This window comes from Canis lupus, chromosome 6 (assembly GCF_048164855.1).
Source record: "Canis lupus baileyi chromosome 6, mCanLup2.hap1, whole genome shotgun sequence".
Taxonomy (NCBI): Eukaryota; Metazoa; Chordata; class Mammalia; order Carnivora; family Canidae; genus Canis; species Canis lupus.
In genome coordinates this window covers 11,515,814-11,532,409 of record NC_132843.1, presented here as the reverse complement: position 1 = coordinate 11,532,409, position 16,596 = coordinate 11,515,814, and the positions used below count along the sequence as shown (strand labels likewise).

Here is a 16,596-nt window from a genome sequence, read left to right as displayed (position 1 = left end):
GCCCCGCGCGCAGGCGCACCTCCGCCGGCTGCCCGGGCCCGCACCCGGGAGCGGCGTGGGGGCGGGTCACGTGGGCCGCGCAGCCCTCTCCGCGATGTCCCTACAAGGACTTGGGCTAGCGGGCCCCGCCCCTGGCCGTGCCCTGGAATGTGCGGGGAGGCCGACCGACGGGACGGGCTCACCCATTTTCCAACGGGAAAGGGGGGGGAAGAGAAGCTTTACGTTGAAAGAGGAGGTATAAAAAGACGGAAACTCAGCCCAACCATTACACGAACGGACCGTTACACACTCTTGTCTATTCTGAGTCGCCCGCTTTATACCCCTTCCCGTGCACTCGTTCAAAACTGCACCCCCCAAGCACAGTGGCGGCTCCCCCGCCCGTCGCCCCTCTACTAAGCCAGGCCCACTCCGTCGGCCGACAATGGTGACTGGGCTTCCTTCCGGCTTGCTGAGCGGAGGCCGGAAGTGCTGGCTTTAGGGGCTCCGGCGGTAGAGGGGACTTGGTGGCCGCAGCCAGGGCAGCCGGGGGGTCACCGAAGCGCTCCGATTCTCGCGGCTGTGCAGGGTGAGTGGCGCTTGCCGTCCGGCGCGTGAGGCCCACCCCGGGGACGCGTCTCCGCGGGGCGTCTGGGGGCGGGGGGCGGCGGCGGCCCCCGGCGGCCGGAGCGCACCTGGGCAGGTGTACTGGCGCGTTCCCGGGATGCGAGCCCAGGGGCCAGCTCCCGCATCGAGGCCACGCCCGGAAGTCCCGAGGCGCGAACCTTGTCCCTTTGCCCAAACTTGGAGCTCGGGGAGTAGGACTTAGCTCGCTGGCGCCGCGATCTTCGCGAGCAGCCGGGCCTGTGAAACCCGAGCCCCGCCGCGCTGACTCCTGCACTATGTTTAGTTTCTAACGTAAACTTGCCCGATTCAAGAGAGTTTGCGCAAAATACGAAGCCCAGCGTCCACCCCCCTCACCCCCCCCCACATGCTGCAGCTGTTATTGCAGCTGTGTAGCTACGTTTAGTAGGAATAACCAACTCAAATTAGCAATTTTCTCAGCTCAGCATCCATTTCCATAATTAGAACTTTTTTAAAAGTGGTATTTGTCAAAGAAGGGTTGATTGAGGGTGTAGATCGCGCACCTTGAGAAAACTCCAAAATACAACACCATGTTCTTTTTGGGTGGAGACTTTGGGTCGGGTCATTTTTCCAGAATATTTCCTTTTATTTATTTATTTTTATTTTTATTTTTATAATATTTCCTTTTAAAGTCGGTGAGTGGGTGTATGAAAGAGTATACCATTTCTTAACAGAACTTTGGAACAGAAGTAGGGGTTCAGTTGAGATTTTAACTTAAATGCAAAATGCTTTATATATCAAAGTGAAGGAAGTGAGTATTTCTTAAAGTTACTACTATTTGTTTACTACTGGAAGACTTTGATAAAACTTTTCCATTTTCAACAGTGAGGCTTGATGTGATGGTCAGTGAGCCCTGACAACTAATTGCCTTTGTCAAGTGCTAAGAACTCTTTGGGTGTGGCAGTCAGAGATCTAATCCTACCTCCAACCGGAAGCTTGCATAGAAAATGAAGACCTAAAAAAAAAAAAAAAGAAAAGAAAAAAGAAAATGAAGACTTGGTTCATTTGAAAAGGAAGCACCAACCTGAAAATGTATTTTTAAAAAACTGGCTGGCACCAAAAAATCACATATGCTTAGCTTGAGGATAAAGTACATTGATTAAATGAAACAGCAGATTTGGTACAGATACTACATGCTGTCACACTACGAAGTGTTTTCTTTTTTTCTTTTAAGTAGGCTCCAGGCACACGGTGGAATCCATGGAGGGGCTTGAACTCAAGACCCTGAAATTGAAACCTGAGCTGAAATCAAGAGTCAGACATTTAACTGACTGAGCCACCCAGGCAACCCCACTAAGAATTGTTTCCTAAGATGGAAGTTTTTCCTTAAAGAATATGTCATATTTCCTATTTATTATCAGTTTGAGTGTCATTCCTGTAGGAAAAAAAAAATCTCTAGATTATTTTACATTTATTACCACTTTATAAATGTTAGATTCTAGGGCAGCCCAGGTGGCTCAGCGTTTAGCGCCTCCTTCAGCCCAGGGCGTGATCCTGGAGACCCTGGATGGAGTCCCACATCAGTCTCCCTGCTTGGAGCCTGCTTCTCCCTCTGCCTATGTCTCTGCCACTCTCTGTCTCTCATGAATAAGTAAATAAATTCTTTTTTAAAAAAATAAATAAGTGTTAGATTCTAGGATTTGTCCTAGAGCAATTTAATGTACTATTAGTATGTATGGATTGATCCTATTTTATAAATGAAACCATAGAATCTAGAGAGGCTGAAAACTCTTCCGGTTACCCTTTGATGTACGGGACAAATCTCTTTAAGGATCTTTATTTTTCTTCTACCAATTAATCTAGTGTAACATCTTCCTTACATGATTTGTAGCCTTCCTTTTGTCATAATCCTGATTTGAGTATCTTCCTATTTGGTCAACTAAAACACACATAAATTCATTGCTACCAACACTTACCTCCCCTGATTTAAAACAAAGTTATATTCCTCTAGATCTGAAAACTGAATCTTCTTGATCACCACTGATGGTGTTTTCGTTCACTTTCTTGTGCACCTGAAATCCTTTCATATTTCACGAACGCTTGCTCTGCATGTTTCCCTGCTCTAAAGTTTTATACAACAAATAATGCCTTCACACCAAGGATCTTTCATTAAGTACTTGAAAAATAGACTCGGGGCTCTAACTTAGGATGAGTGAGAGTCCTCATAACTTGAAAATCTTAGATGCCTATATCTTCCCATACTACATAAAGAATATTTATATTGATGCATGAAATATTTTCAATGCTTTTTACCTTAGCTTTCTAAACTTCTATGAGAGTTGTGCATTTGCTGAAGGCTTGTTACATGTGGAGAGTTACAGTCTTACTTGTTTGAGGAAAGTAAAAGTGGGTAACAAACTAGAATCATAGCAAAGAGGACAATGACAGTATCGTAAGTGACCTGTTCTTTGGGATCATAGCACTGTCCCAGATTTGGTTCTGTCTACATCATTTATTCCACCCATACTTTGAGTTTGGTAGGAAAAAGTAAACCACACTTGACTTATTTTAGAACAACTTACTGTGAAGCTGAACTGCCTATTGCTGGAAGGCTCCTGGTCTCTGGTGGGAGATAAACTCATAAACAAAAACACCACCTCCTTGAAAAAGTAAAGGGCTGGGTACTAACTTGCCTAACATTATACTACTAGTTTTTGGTAGAATTAATTACCTTAATTTGTTTGAATTAAGACTAACATCTGAATCTCTTAATTCTAAGGTTATCTTCTAGCTGCTATATGATACAGGGTTTTTCAAGGTCTTCCCCCACCTTCTCTATTTTAGAAACAAAGATCTTTTCTCACCTCACAGTATTTTATAATCATGTACCACCTTTATTTTTCATTATTGTCACACATGTTTTAACTTGAGAATCCTACTTCAGGAATGAAAACTATGACTCATTTCATAAGTTTAACCACTCATTTCTTCATAGTTGCTTCCCCACCTATATGTTAAACTTCTTGAAGATAGAACTCTTGCCTTACTTTTTTTTTTTTTTTTAAGATTTTATTTATTCATGAGAGAGGTAGAGACATAGAAAGAGGGTAAAGCAGGCTCCCTGCAAGGAGGTTGATAATGGGGCTCGATCCCAGGACCCCAGGACCACGACCCAAGCTGAAGGCAGTGCTCAACTGCTGAGCCACCCAGGCACCCCACATTTCTTAATTTTTAAGTAGTATTTAACACTAGTGACATTCGATGTAATTAACTGATCATATTAATGATTGATGATTATTGATTGAGTTAAAGAAAAGCTCTATGTGAGACCACTGTCAGTGCTGACCAAAAAAAAAAAAAAAAAACCTTTATAACTTTTACAAACTATTTTACAAGGAATACAGATATAAATAATGCATGATTAAAAGAAGAACTAATGGCAAATACTTTAAAATTCAAATGTATGTATAAAACTTTATAGCTCAAACTGTTTTTAAAAGCTACCTAGAGGACTCCTACCAAATTAATATGAGGTTTTATAGATTTAAAAATGTGTCAACCATTTGACCTATAATTCTCATCAGTTTCTTTGTTCTTAAAATAACTGACATTCCTGCCTCATGAGGGGAAGACAGTGTTGTCAAACAAAACAGAATATTTTTAAAGACATACTTTGGTTTGCAAACACATGCATGCCTAAAATATTAAAGAAAGGTGGACTGGTAAATATGCGCCACTCACTGGGTCTCAGCCACTCACCCCAAGTCCTGGAGTACAGTTAAGAGATGGAGGAATAATATACACTATATCTCTTTGTAGTTTTTAAAAAGACATTGGGGGGGGATTAAAAATTAAAACAATTTTTAAAAATATAAGTACATTTAGGGGACACCTGGGTCGCTCAGGGGTTGAGCGTCTGCCTTTGGCTCGGGTCATGATCCTGGGGTCCTGGGATTAAGTTCCACATGGGGCTTCTCTCGGGGAGCCTGCTTCTCCCTCTGCCTGAGTCTCTGCCTCTCCGTGTCTCTCATGAATAAATAAAATAAAATAAATAAAAGTACACTCAGAATAGAGGGAAAAATTACAGCACTATTTAGGGTTTTTTTTTTTTTCAGCTCTAGTTTAGGTAATAATGGTATTTACTGCCCCCAAAAGATGTTGCAAAAATGAAAATATGCATTCAAGAATGGTGCAGATAAGTTATGACAGGCAGCCTCACAAATTATGATTAAAGGAAACTTGGAAATTAGGGAGGAGTGTATATCATAACTTGTGTGTTGTGTAGGGTATATCTTACCAACAGCACATTCCAGTGTATCACCAAGTGCTATATTGGATGGCCTGGAATTTGTGACTCTCCTTTGTGGAATTTCCTACTAAAATCTGAGAGCAACTTAGCTTTAAAAAAAATCTGAGGCAGAGCTTTTCTAATTATTTCTATAATTGAATTTAGTCTGGGTGATGTGGTCTAATCAAGAGAAGAATGTAAGAAATAACTTTAAGCTCATAGGAAGCATTGTATTCTAAGGTCACTTTGCAGTGCCTAGATCTAGGTAGTGCTTCATTCTTTGCAGTCCACAGATTTATTTTTAGAGCAAGGGCATAGTGTTTTGCTACATCATAGCTAAATGTTGTTTTCAGAACGTAAGCTTTAAAATTGTTACCCTGGTCAGAGAGTGAAATCAGTAGTGCCTATTTTAGGCCTGCTTGGAAGAATATAACTCAATACAGTGACCTAGTCTTGCTGGTTAGAGATTTTGCAGACTACCATCGCCACTTCAGCTCAGAAGGATGGTACGGTAAAATTTTATTGTCTGATGACTATGGGGTTTCTAACTCCAAACAAATTTTTATATTCTTTTAAAGATTGAGTTTTGAGAGTTAAATTGCCTTTTCATTTTAGGTGTTAAGCATTCTTTTTACTTTTATCTTAAATTTTACAGGGATAAATTTAGATTATTAGAGAGCAAGGTAATTTCTATAGCTCTTAAAATGTTTGCTAAAACTTAAAAAAAAAAACTAAATAACTTTAAGAACTGTTGTCCTATATGATTTTTGTCTATAGAGCACTCAGTCACCTCAAGTGATTTAGCTTGGATCTGTGCAAGAAATTGGTTTGGATAGAGTGGAAGTAAAAAATCAGAGGTGAATTTGTAGTTTTTATACTCTTCAGTTAGTAGTTCAACAAATATGTTTCTTAAACTACTTTGATTCCAGAAGTGAGGGTATAATAAAAATGGTTAGTTGCAAGTGGAAGAATGCTATTTGATAGTGGAGATTAGGAGATGAAGACCTCCTCATTCCATCAATGAGTCTTCCTTCCTGCTTTCTGTCCACCTTAGAATGAGGACAGCTAGTTTAGGCTAGAGCTGCAGGGTAGACTTGTTGAAGATTGAATTAGTATTCCCCAGTACTACCAATAGCACTGAAGTATAGGACAAGTACTATATCCCAGGGTACCTACATTTTTTTTGTTTCTTGTATTCTTTATATTGTTATTAAACCAGTAGATTTGGTTACCAGTACCTTATCTGGCTATCCAGCAGCATGGGGGGCATCCAATTTTGTTGATATGCTCTGAGCTTTGAATTTATGTTGGTTTTAGTTTGGAATTTGAAGTTAGTGATGGACTGTTGATTAGGTGACACAACTGCTAAGGATAAGTGAACTCAAAGCATGAGTCTGGTTTTTCTCTTTGTAGTTTGGTTTTATAAGTAATAGTTTTGATTAGTTGAATGAGATTTTTTTTGTCAAGTGATACTACTCTGGTGAGTAGTTTTTAGTTCCATCTCTAAGTAGCTCAGATAAGTTAAGAAGTTTGATTCAATTTACTTTTTTCCCCCCCTTCCTAATTAGGATTTAACCGCCACCATCTCTAAGTAGCTCAGATAAGTTAAGAAGTTTGATTCAATTTACTTTTTTTTCCCCCCTTCCTAATTAGGATTTAACCGCCACCATGTCAAGCAAAAGGGCAAAGACCAAGACCACCAAGAAGCGCCCCCAGCGCGCAACATCCAATGTATTTGCCATGTTTGACCAGTCACAGATTCAGGAGTTCAAAGAGGCCTTCAACATGATTGATCAGAACAGAGATGGTTTCATTGACAAGGAAGATTTGCATGATATGCTTGCCTCCCTAGGTAATGATCAGTTTTAATATTAAAGCTAAATGGAATTTCTGTATTGCCTGTGAAGCCAATCTAATGACGTTATAGTTTACCAAGGTTCAAAGTCTGAACAGTGTTTCCCAAAGTTTCTTTGGACCACCTGCAAATTTCCGGCCAGGTCTTACAATTGGGCTAAGGGCCAGCATATTATATGTGTGTGTGTGTGTGCTGTAAACAGTGATATTGATTATGAGAGCAGTAGTATGCCTCCTTACATTCCAGGGGAATAGCATACAATCTCTAGACTCTTAATACAGGCCTTATTCATTGAGAAGACTTTTTCCTGAATAGTTTTGCTATTGCGAATACAAATAGCAAACTGTATAAATGATAATTTCTCTTGTCAAAATGTTTACTGTGTGCATTTTGTGATGTAATCAAACTTATGACTCTCCTTTTTTTTTTTTTTTTTTTTTAAGGGAAAAATCCAACTGATGAGTATCTGGATGCCATGATGAATGAGGCTCCTGGGCCCATAAATTTTACCATGTTTCTCACGATGTTTGGTGAAAAGTTAAATGGCACAGATCCGGAAGATGTCATCAGAAATGCTTTTGCTTGCTTTGATGAAGAAGCAACTGGTAAGTCTGAGGTAACCTTTAATTACCAAGTGATTTAATTTTCAGTTGGGGTAACTAAACATATAATAACTTAAAATATGATGACATAACACCCTCAGGTTTATACCATACCTGTTTTTTTGGACAGGCTTTTCCTGTGGCATGTTAATCATTCATTTTACTGCCTCTTCCCTTAAATATTTGATTTACAATTTAATAGGCGTATTTGGAACTTCTCGAGGAAACTTCTGTTACCCTTTTACTAGAATAGCTCTATGAGGGTTAGGTTCTCAGTCATTATGTTGAATGAATAACTTTTACCAGAGCAATCTTGTATGAAGTATGTGAATGTGATCCCATTACAGTCCTGTATTTGTTTATCAGGTACCTCTCAGCCCTTAGATTGTTTAAACCTTTTGCTCTAGAATCAGGCTCCCTGATTTCATATGCCTGTTCTGTGTGACAGCTGTGCGATTTTGGGCAAGTTACTTAACTTCTCTAAGCCTCTGTTTTTGTACTTAGAAAGTGGGCAATAATATTACCTACCTCATAGGGTACTTGTGAGGATTAAATGAGGAAGTGAGATAATTTATTTAAAGTGCTTAGCATACTGCTGGCATAGAGTTAACTCTCAAAAAAACAAAACAAAACAAAACAAAAAAAACATAAGTTAACTATAGAAATGCTTGAACAGGAGCAGCCCTGGTGGCTTAGTGGTTTAGTGCCACCTTTGGCCTGGGGTGTGATCCTGGAGACCCAGGACTGGGTCCCACGTCGGGCTCCCTGCATGGGGCCTACTTCTCCCTCTGCCCGTGTCTCTGTATCTCTCATGAATAAATAAATAAAATCTTTAAAAAATAAAAAAAAAAGAAAGAAATGCTTGAACCTTTGGCAAGGGACAGACACATAAAGGAATAACACACATGGCACGTTTTTTGAGAAGGAAGGCACACGCTTTACATATTACTTGAACTACTTTATTTTACCTTAGAGAGGGAAAGGGAGAATCTCAAGCAGGCTCCATACCCAGTGCAGAGCCAGCTACAGGGCCAGTCCCATAACCCCGATATCATGATTTGAGCCAAAATCAAGTGTTGGACGCTTAACCAACTGAGTCACCCAGGTGCCCCTACTTGAACTATTTTAAATAGTCCAAGCACAGGCTGCTATTGGAGACATAGTCTCCATACACAGTATGGCCTTATTAGGCCTCTTTAGGTATACCATCCTTGACTCTTGTATCCTCTTTCTAACCTCCTTCCAAGCTCTTCTATACATTGTTGTCCTAATTTACCTCCACCATTGCTGCTCTGTGCCTTCCTTATCATATTACCTTGTCTTCTTTAAAACTGCAATTTTTAACAGTTTTACCTGGAAGAGATATGGGGTATGGGGAGGGAAAGGCAGAGGAAGTTTACTCTTTGTTCCCTCCTAATGGCACTTCTGTATTGATTAAGCTTTTTTTTACTGTGACCGTTATTTCTTTTCTTAGTGGAAGGGAATAAAGCCATAAAAGAGTAAAATGTCTTATCCATCCTTCAAGCTCATCTCAATGATCACATTCTTTATAGAGCCTTACCTGTGTTTTTATACTATTTTCTCCTGGTCCCAGGAAAACTTGAAGCCTCTCCTTTCTTTCCACATCTAAGTATTTTATTCTCTCTCTCCTGGCACATACTCTTTTGACCTTCTATTTTAGTTATGTACTTATTGCCAATCATCACAGTCTCCTCACATGCAGAGCAATGGTTCTGTGTCTTCAACAGCATTATGTTCTCATCTTTGTTACCCCTTTTAGCACCTACCACAACTCCTTGCACATAGTCAATAATAGGTTCATGTGATGGTTGAATGACTTGGCTGGAGATAAGGATTTATTTCTACAAGATAGAAGTCTGACATTTGAGATTGTTAGAGAGGCAGAGACACAGGCAGAGGGAGAAGCAGGCTCAATGGAGGGAGCCCGATGCGAGACTCTGTTCTGGGACTCCAGGATCACGCCCTGAACCAAAGACAGATCCTCAAGTGCTGAGCCACCCAGGCGTCCTCAGAAACATTTTTATTTTTTTTTATTTTTATTTTTTAAAAAATATATATTTTATTTATTCATGAGAGACCCAGAGAGAGAGAAAGAGAGGCAGAGACACAGGCAGAGGGAGAAGCAGGCTCCATGCAGGGAGCCCGATGCGGGACTCGATCCCAGAACCTTGGGGTCACGACCTGAGCCAAAGGCAGCCGCTCAACCGCTGAGCCACCCAGGTGTCCCTGAGAAACATTTTTTTTTTCCTGAGAAACATTTTTAAATGTAGAATTGAATTAGCAAAAACCCTGTTAGGTCTAGACTTTCTTTTGTGAACTGACCTTACACTTTAAACTCATTTTAGAGGAAATATATTGTCAATATTTTAGCTTAATTTCACTTACAAGAAAATTGTCAGATTTTTCTTTTTATTTTATGAATTTCAAAATCCCTGCATGGTCATTTATTAACTTTGTGTTAGTACACAAAGTTAGTGGTTCTCAATTGATGTGAATTACTTGGGGAGCCTTTTAAAAATATCAAAGCCATGGGGTGCCTGGCTGGAAAACGTGCGACTCTTGACCTCAGGGTCACGAGTTTGAGCCCATGTTGGGTGTAGAGATTACTTGAAAATAAATTCTTGAAAAAAAAAAACATCAATGCTGGATAAGAAATCAAAGGTGGCATCCGAGCTTTTTTTTAAGCTCCCTGAGTGATTTTGATGTATGATCAGATTTTATGAGAAACTTGATACCAAAAAAAAATTTTAAAAATTAAAAAATAAAAAGAAACTTGATATCACATATGCAGAGTCGAAAGCAGACTTTTTGAGTCACCATTCCATATCCCCAATTCCTCACCTGGTGTCTGCGACAGTTAATGCTCAAGTATATAATCGGTGTTTTTGCATACCCAGAGCCTATTTATATTTGTTATAAAATTTAAATTAGACTTGCAAAAAGGGAAAAATTTAAAATCTCATTGTACATTAAAAACAAAAACCCTAAAAACCAAAGTCAGATAAAGTGAAATACCTGAAGTAATATAACTTGTTAAAATGACCTCAGAGCACCTGGTTGGCTGAGTTGGTAGAGCATGTGACTCTTGATCTCAGGGTGTGAGTTCAACCCCACTTTGGGTGTGTAGAGATTACTTAGAATACTGAAAACAAAATACAAAAAAACTGGGCCTTAAGACTATAGTATTCTCTCCACTTAAGCACTTTATTGATGTTTATGTTGTGGTATTTCAGTGTTACTTGCTTATAGAATAAGTGTGACCAGGGATGCCCCACATTGGCCCTAGAGCTTATTTAAAACAATTTTTAAAAAAGACTAAATGTAACCACTCATGCTACTTTAAGGAACCATAAGGCTTAGCTTCCTTAATCATACTTTATTGTTGTTTAGGTATAGGTTTAGGCCCTATTATGAAGACTTGTGGAGGGAAGTTGATAGAGCAGAGCAGGATGATAGAGCTAAGCAGCTGTCTGCTGAGGCTGGATCAAGCATGTAGAGAGCCCATATTTCCTGTATTTGCATATTTATAGTTCTTAACGTAGAGAACTGTATGCTTGGTCAAGTGTAGATGTTCCTTGTAATTATTCCTCAGAGTAGTGTGTATTCTGATCCCCAGTTCTTTATTCCTTAGGCACCATCCAGGAAGATTACCTGAGAGAGCTGCTGACAACCATGGGAGACCGGTTTACAGATGAGGAGGTGGATGAGCTGTACAGGGAAGCACCTATCGACAAGAAGGGGAATTTCAATTACATTGAGTTCACGCGCATCCTTAAACACGGAGCAAAAGACAAAGATGACTGAAAAGACCTTCAAATTCCAGCCAAACGTTCCTTGTTGCCACTTTGGGTATTTCTGAGACTTTCTCTTAGAGTCTGTTGCATGCCCTTAGCTTTGCAGCTTTTGCCTTTCTTGTTGTATTTATTCTCAGCCATTTGGGGCACATGCATCTCTATAATCAGACTGGAAATGGGATTTTTTATGATTTTTCAGAATAGAAAATAGGGCAATTTAACTTACCAGCCCCCCTCCCCAAAATAACCGCAGTCTACACAGAGTCAGTATATTTTTTCAGAGAAAGTTATTCACTCAATTTTTTCTGAACCATAATTAAACTTTATGATAAAAACTTACTTGTACTTGTTTAAACTTCTTATTTACCAAAATGAGCTTTTGTTAGTTGCATCTTCCGAAGAAAGGTAGATGAGGGACGCCTGGGTGGTTCAGTGGTTGGGTGCCTGCCTTTGGCTCAGGGTGTGATCCTGGATGCCCAGGTTCAAGTCCTGCATTGGGCTCCTTATATGGAGCCTCCTTCTCCCTCTGCCTGTGTCTCTGCCCCTCTGTCTTGTGTCTCTCATGAATAAATAAGTAAAAAAAAAAAAAAAAAAGGGTAGATGAGACACATCCTAGCAAAATATGTGTGGTGGTTACACCACTCCCTTACTCCTTCCAGTTTCCCTAACAATCCTTTCTCTACCATATATTCCTCCCCCTTCCAAAGAAATCCACTTTTAACTGCCTTAATCGGGTTTCCTGCACTTTGTCTTTCACTTTTAAAAATAATTCTCTATAGAATTTGCATGGACATGATAGTTTTGGTAGCTTTAAATCCTTAAGTTTAACATATCTGGCAACATCCTTCATCTATCCTAAGCTTGTGTGCATTACTTTATGTCATTTAAAATTAGAACAGGCCACTGAGTGTAATTTTAATTTGTCCTAATTTTTTAAAACTATTTTAGCCCCAAAAGGTTCTATGAAATGCTTTTTACCAAAAAGACTTTTTTGTATTGTATTGCGAAATGCTGGAAGTACAATCCAGTATTTTTTTATTGAATGTAATTTCTTTTTAAATACAACAGTCCCTCTTGAAATACCATGTTTGTTTACACAGAGATTCACCATGAGTCCATGTATGAATTTTGGACATTCCTGACTTGCCCACAATCAAAACAGCTGAAGCTACATGCCTGGGAAAGTGAGATCATTATTTCAATCCTAAAAATAACTTCTGCTATTTGCAGAAATGCAGGACTGTTTCAGAGTTAATCAGGAAGTGGTAGAGTTTCATTTGCTTTTAGGCTTCAAAAATTTTTCAAATGTTCATGAATTTAAAAAAGACCTTGAAACGCTGGGAGAAAAGGTTGGTTGAAGAGAGTTGATGGCCTACAAAGATGAGTAATTAACAATTACTCTAATAACTTTATGTTTTATGCTATTATTAACAAGACTATCCTTGAACAAAACCATTACCTCATTCAATAAACAATTACTGAATGCCTTCAAGGCAGCAGACCTTTGCACTCAACAGGATAGCTGAGCTAGATCCTTTAATTGTGGTGCAGCCAGCTTTACAGAGCAGAAGTAGAAAGACTAGAAACAAGACTGCTTCTGCCCCCTTCAAGATTAGAATCTTAGCACCTCCCTAACTCTGCCCTTTATGTGTTTTTGAATTTCATTCAGTGGGTTAAGCAAAATACTTGTCCAAGGCTCTTAGCCATGATGCCTAAAACCTGGTTTGTTGAATTTCCATTTCTACTGGAAACATGGTCACTGCTGTTTTTAACAAATTTTCAAATAACATTGTTTCCACTATAGAAACAAAGTGGTCTCATCTACTAAAATGAGCTCTTGCAGTATCCCCATTTTCAAATAACTGTTCAAAGAATCAGCTTCCATTAGGAAGTGAGTGGTCTCCCATGAATGAAATGTCTCCTAATATGGAACTAGCATTCTCCACATAGTAACTAGGTTTTATTTAAGCAAAGACGATTGCCAATAAAAAGCTAAAGCATCTACTCCCAGCAGTGGATTTGACTGAAAAACCAGTCTCCATGCAGAAGGTCCTATATTTCAGAAGTTCTCATGAAACCAGCATATGCGCATCCTTATCCATCTGCTATGATTATTATATGATCATTGTATTCCAGGGCCCAAATTTTACGCAATCAAGGAGCCTATGACTCAAGAGCAGAAATTGTTGAGTGCTACTGAGAAAAAAAGGAAAACCAAACTATATGAGATTAGAAAAATCATATTCTGAAAAGGAAAGGCAACCATTTCCTCTAAAATATGAATAGAGAAAGGACAAGAAGTAGAATACCTGGATTTAGGGACATGGAGAAAAGTTAGAAGAAAAATCAGATAGAAGACTATAAAAAGGCTTGAAGAAGTGGAGCCACAATCAGTATTGTAGAAATCAAGTGAATAGTTTCGAGAATGAGGAGGTTAGTCAGTAGTATTAAATTGCAGAAAAGCTGAGTAAAGTTGAAATGGGGCCACTAGATTTGACACATCATTGGTCACCTTTGCTAGATCTCTTAGATAGAGGTTTTTTTTTTTTTTTTTTTTTTTTTTTTAAGATTTTGAGAGAGCAAGAGAGAGAGAGCGCACAAGTAGGGGAGGGGCTGAGGGAGAAGCAGGTTCCTGCCAAGGAGGGGTCTTAAAGGATCTTGATGTGGGGCTGGATCCCAGGACCCTGAAATCATGACCTGAGCTGAAGGTAGATGCTTAACTGACTGAGCGACCCAGGTACCCCAAGGTAGAGTTTTGAACACAGGATCCAAATGGTGGACAGTGCCCAGGTTTAGGGATCAAGCCAATCTGCATTTTAATCCCATTTTTGCTACATAGCTTCATAGCCTTAAGTACGTTATTTAAATTCCCTGGACCTCTATTCATTTTTAAAATGGAAGTAATGATATTGGTTCATCATAGGAATATAATCTGTTAATACACAAAGCAGCACTTTTTTGTGACTAAGAGCAGTAAGGGATTTAGAGCCAGACTTGATTTAGTGAATTCCGCTACTTGGCTTTGTATCCTTGGGCAGGTCACTCTTAAGTGTCCATTTCACTACCTATGTAACAGGGATGATAACCTCCAAGTTGTATTGTGAAAATCAGAGACACTAAAGCTAAATGGTCTGGCACACAGTAGGTATTCAAAAAGTTACTGCTCTGTTTACCAGTGAAGGGTCTGAAGTTGGCAATGAAGAGAAGCTTGAAGGGAAGGTAGGATCAAAGGGCTCAGATTCAGAGATTCAAGCCTTTTTGTAGACAGAGAGGAAAAAGACTAGAGGAAACAATCAGTGACACAAAATGAATCATGTCCAGGAGATAGGAAGGGATAGAACCTAGATCACATGTTGTAGGATTATCCTATTATCCTGGAGAAATAAAAATGGATACTGTTCCCTCTGAAAAGAGGGAAGGGTGGGTGATAGGAGTTAAATGGTAGTTGGAAATAAAAGGCTGAGGTTAAGAGAAAGGTCCATAGTTGTTTGATAGTAAATTAGCTCAAACTAGAATTTTATTATATTAGTGCTCACTTTGGCAGCACATATACTAGAATTGTATTATACTAAAGGGTTAATACGGATTGAATGAGAGTACATTAAAAAGTCTTACCAGTTTCCTGGTACCAGCTACATGCTGAAATAATTTAGATTTCTAGAGTAGATCTAATATGTAGACCTGTTTGTATCTTCCTAGGTCTTCCTTAAGTGTACAATTTATTTCCCTGAAACTTGATTTTTTATTATCCTTGAAGGCATTACCAGAACTAATCCCACATGGAAGGCCCAGTTTTCCCAATGCTGCTTCTCCCATTTCCACTTGCTCTTGAATGTCCAAGTACCTGTATCCCTTTACCCTAGATTCTGTCTCCCTACTCAGGTAGTGTCCTAATGTCCTAAAATGTATTTTATAGTTGTAATGAATATACAACTTGTTTTTTAGTTTAATGTATCTCAACTTACCTTTCATGTTTTGATATAGTCACCATTTTTATTTTTAGCCATTCTTTTTAATGACCACAATTGTCTTTGACATGGATATGCCCTAGCCATTACCCAAGTGGTAGATATTTAGATGTTGGGCTTTTCATTAATAAATATGTTTTTCTTTTGAATCTAGAGAACAATATACCTTAGAATTCATTATTTTTTATAACAGGGCTCTCCTCTATGGTGACAGAAATGCTCTCTCTGCTTTGCAATAAGGACACTAGCCACATGTGGCTATTGAGCACTTAATGTTTCTAATATAAGCGAGGAGCTGAGTTTTTAATTAAAATTTAAATAGCCACATGTGGTCAATGACTGTTGTATTGGAAAGCAGTTCCATAAATACAGAGATCAAAATCAAGGTACAGTCTGGGTCCCTCAGCTATGATCTTAATTAAGGTGGCCAAGGTGATGGCTTATGGGATGATAATAGATCTCTTGAAGAACTCTATGACATAGACCGAAGGAAGTCAAAATCTTCTGATTTTGAGTGGAAAATTACACTTTTGGACCAAAGAGCACACTGCAGCCAAGGGAAAGAGTAAATATTTTAGAATGGTGTGACTTGTCAGAAATTGCTTTTCAAATTATGAGAAGATGCATTCCCTAATGATCCAGACCCTGGACAGTGTTTCCCAGATGAGGACCCCGGCGTCAGCATTCCCAGGGTGCTTATTAGAAATGCAAACTAACGGGGATCCCTGGGTGGCACAGTGGTTTAGCACCTGCCTTTGGCCCAGGACGCGATCCTGGAGACCCGGGATCGAACCCCGCGTCGGGCTCCCGGTGCAGGGAGCCTGCTTCTCCCTCCGCCTGTGTCTCTGCCTCTCCCTTTCTCTCTCTCTGTCATGAATAAATAAAAATTAAAAAAAAAAAAAATGCAAACTAACGCCCCACCATGGAGGTACCGAATCTTGAGTGTGTGGGGCTCAAGAATCTTTTACAAAGCCCTCCAGGTTTTGCTTACAGGTGCTGCTGTAATACTGGTAGAGTGCTGAACACATGGTTCCTACTACAAAGATTTCTAGGATAAAAAAAAAAAAAAAGATTTCTAGGATATAAAGGCATTTTTATTTCTCTTCCCCAGCATGTGTCACACTTTCAGGCAGGCACTCACAAGTGCTGGATAAAGGTTTGGTATTAGGATGACTTATCTATCCTCCATTACCCAGAAATAGCGCTATTCCTCTATATTATTCCAGATGAGGAAACCGAAGGGTATAGGCAACAATCTCTAAAACAAAACCCAGATCATGTAACATCGTGGCTTCCTGCTTCAACGAAGAGCATTTTATTTTAAGATTTCATTTATTTATTCATGAGACACACACACACACACACACAGGCAGAGGGAGAAGCAGGCTCCATGCAGGGAGCCCGACGCGGGACTCGATCCCGGGACTCCAGGATCAGGCCTGGGCCGAAGGCGGCGCTAAACCGCTGCGCCCCTCCCCCCGGCCCCCCCGCCCCGCCCCGCCCCGAA

At 39.7% G+C, this 16,596-nt stretch overlaps 1 protein-coding gene across 2 annotated transcripts; it reads left to right on the top strand.

The window, feature by feature from the left end:
- The first annotated feature begins 153 nt into the window (after positions 1–153).
- LOC140635007 (myosin regulatory light polypeptide 9) lies at positions 154–11,460 on the top strand. 2 transcript variants are annotated; one of them, XM_072828943.1, is made up of 4 exons: positions 154–565; positions 6,503–6,701; positions 7,148–7,309; positions 10,959–11,460. In XM_072828943.1, exons 2-4 carry the CDS (start codon positions 6,518–6,520, stop codon positions 11,129–11,131), a joined length of 519 nt encoding a protein of 172 aa, XP_072685044.1. In that variant the 5' UTR covers positions 154–565; positions 6,503–6,517; the 3' UTR covers positions 11,132–11,460. The 2 variants fall into 2 exon arrangements, with proteins under 2 accessions (XP_072685044.1, XP_072685045.1); XM_072828944.1 differs by lacking the exon at positions 154–565 and adding an exon at positions 5,160–5,355.
- The last annotated feature ends 5,136 nt before the right edge of the window (positions 11,461–16,596 follow it).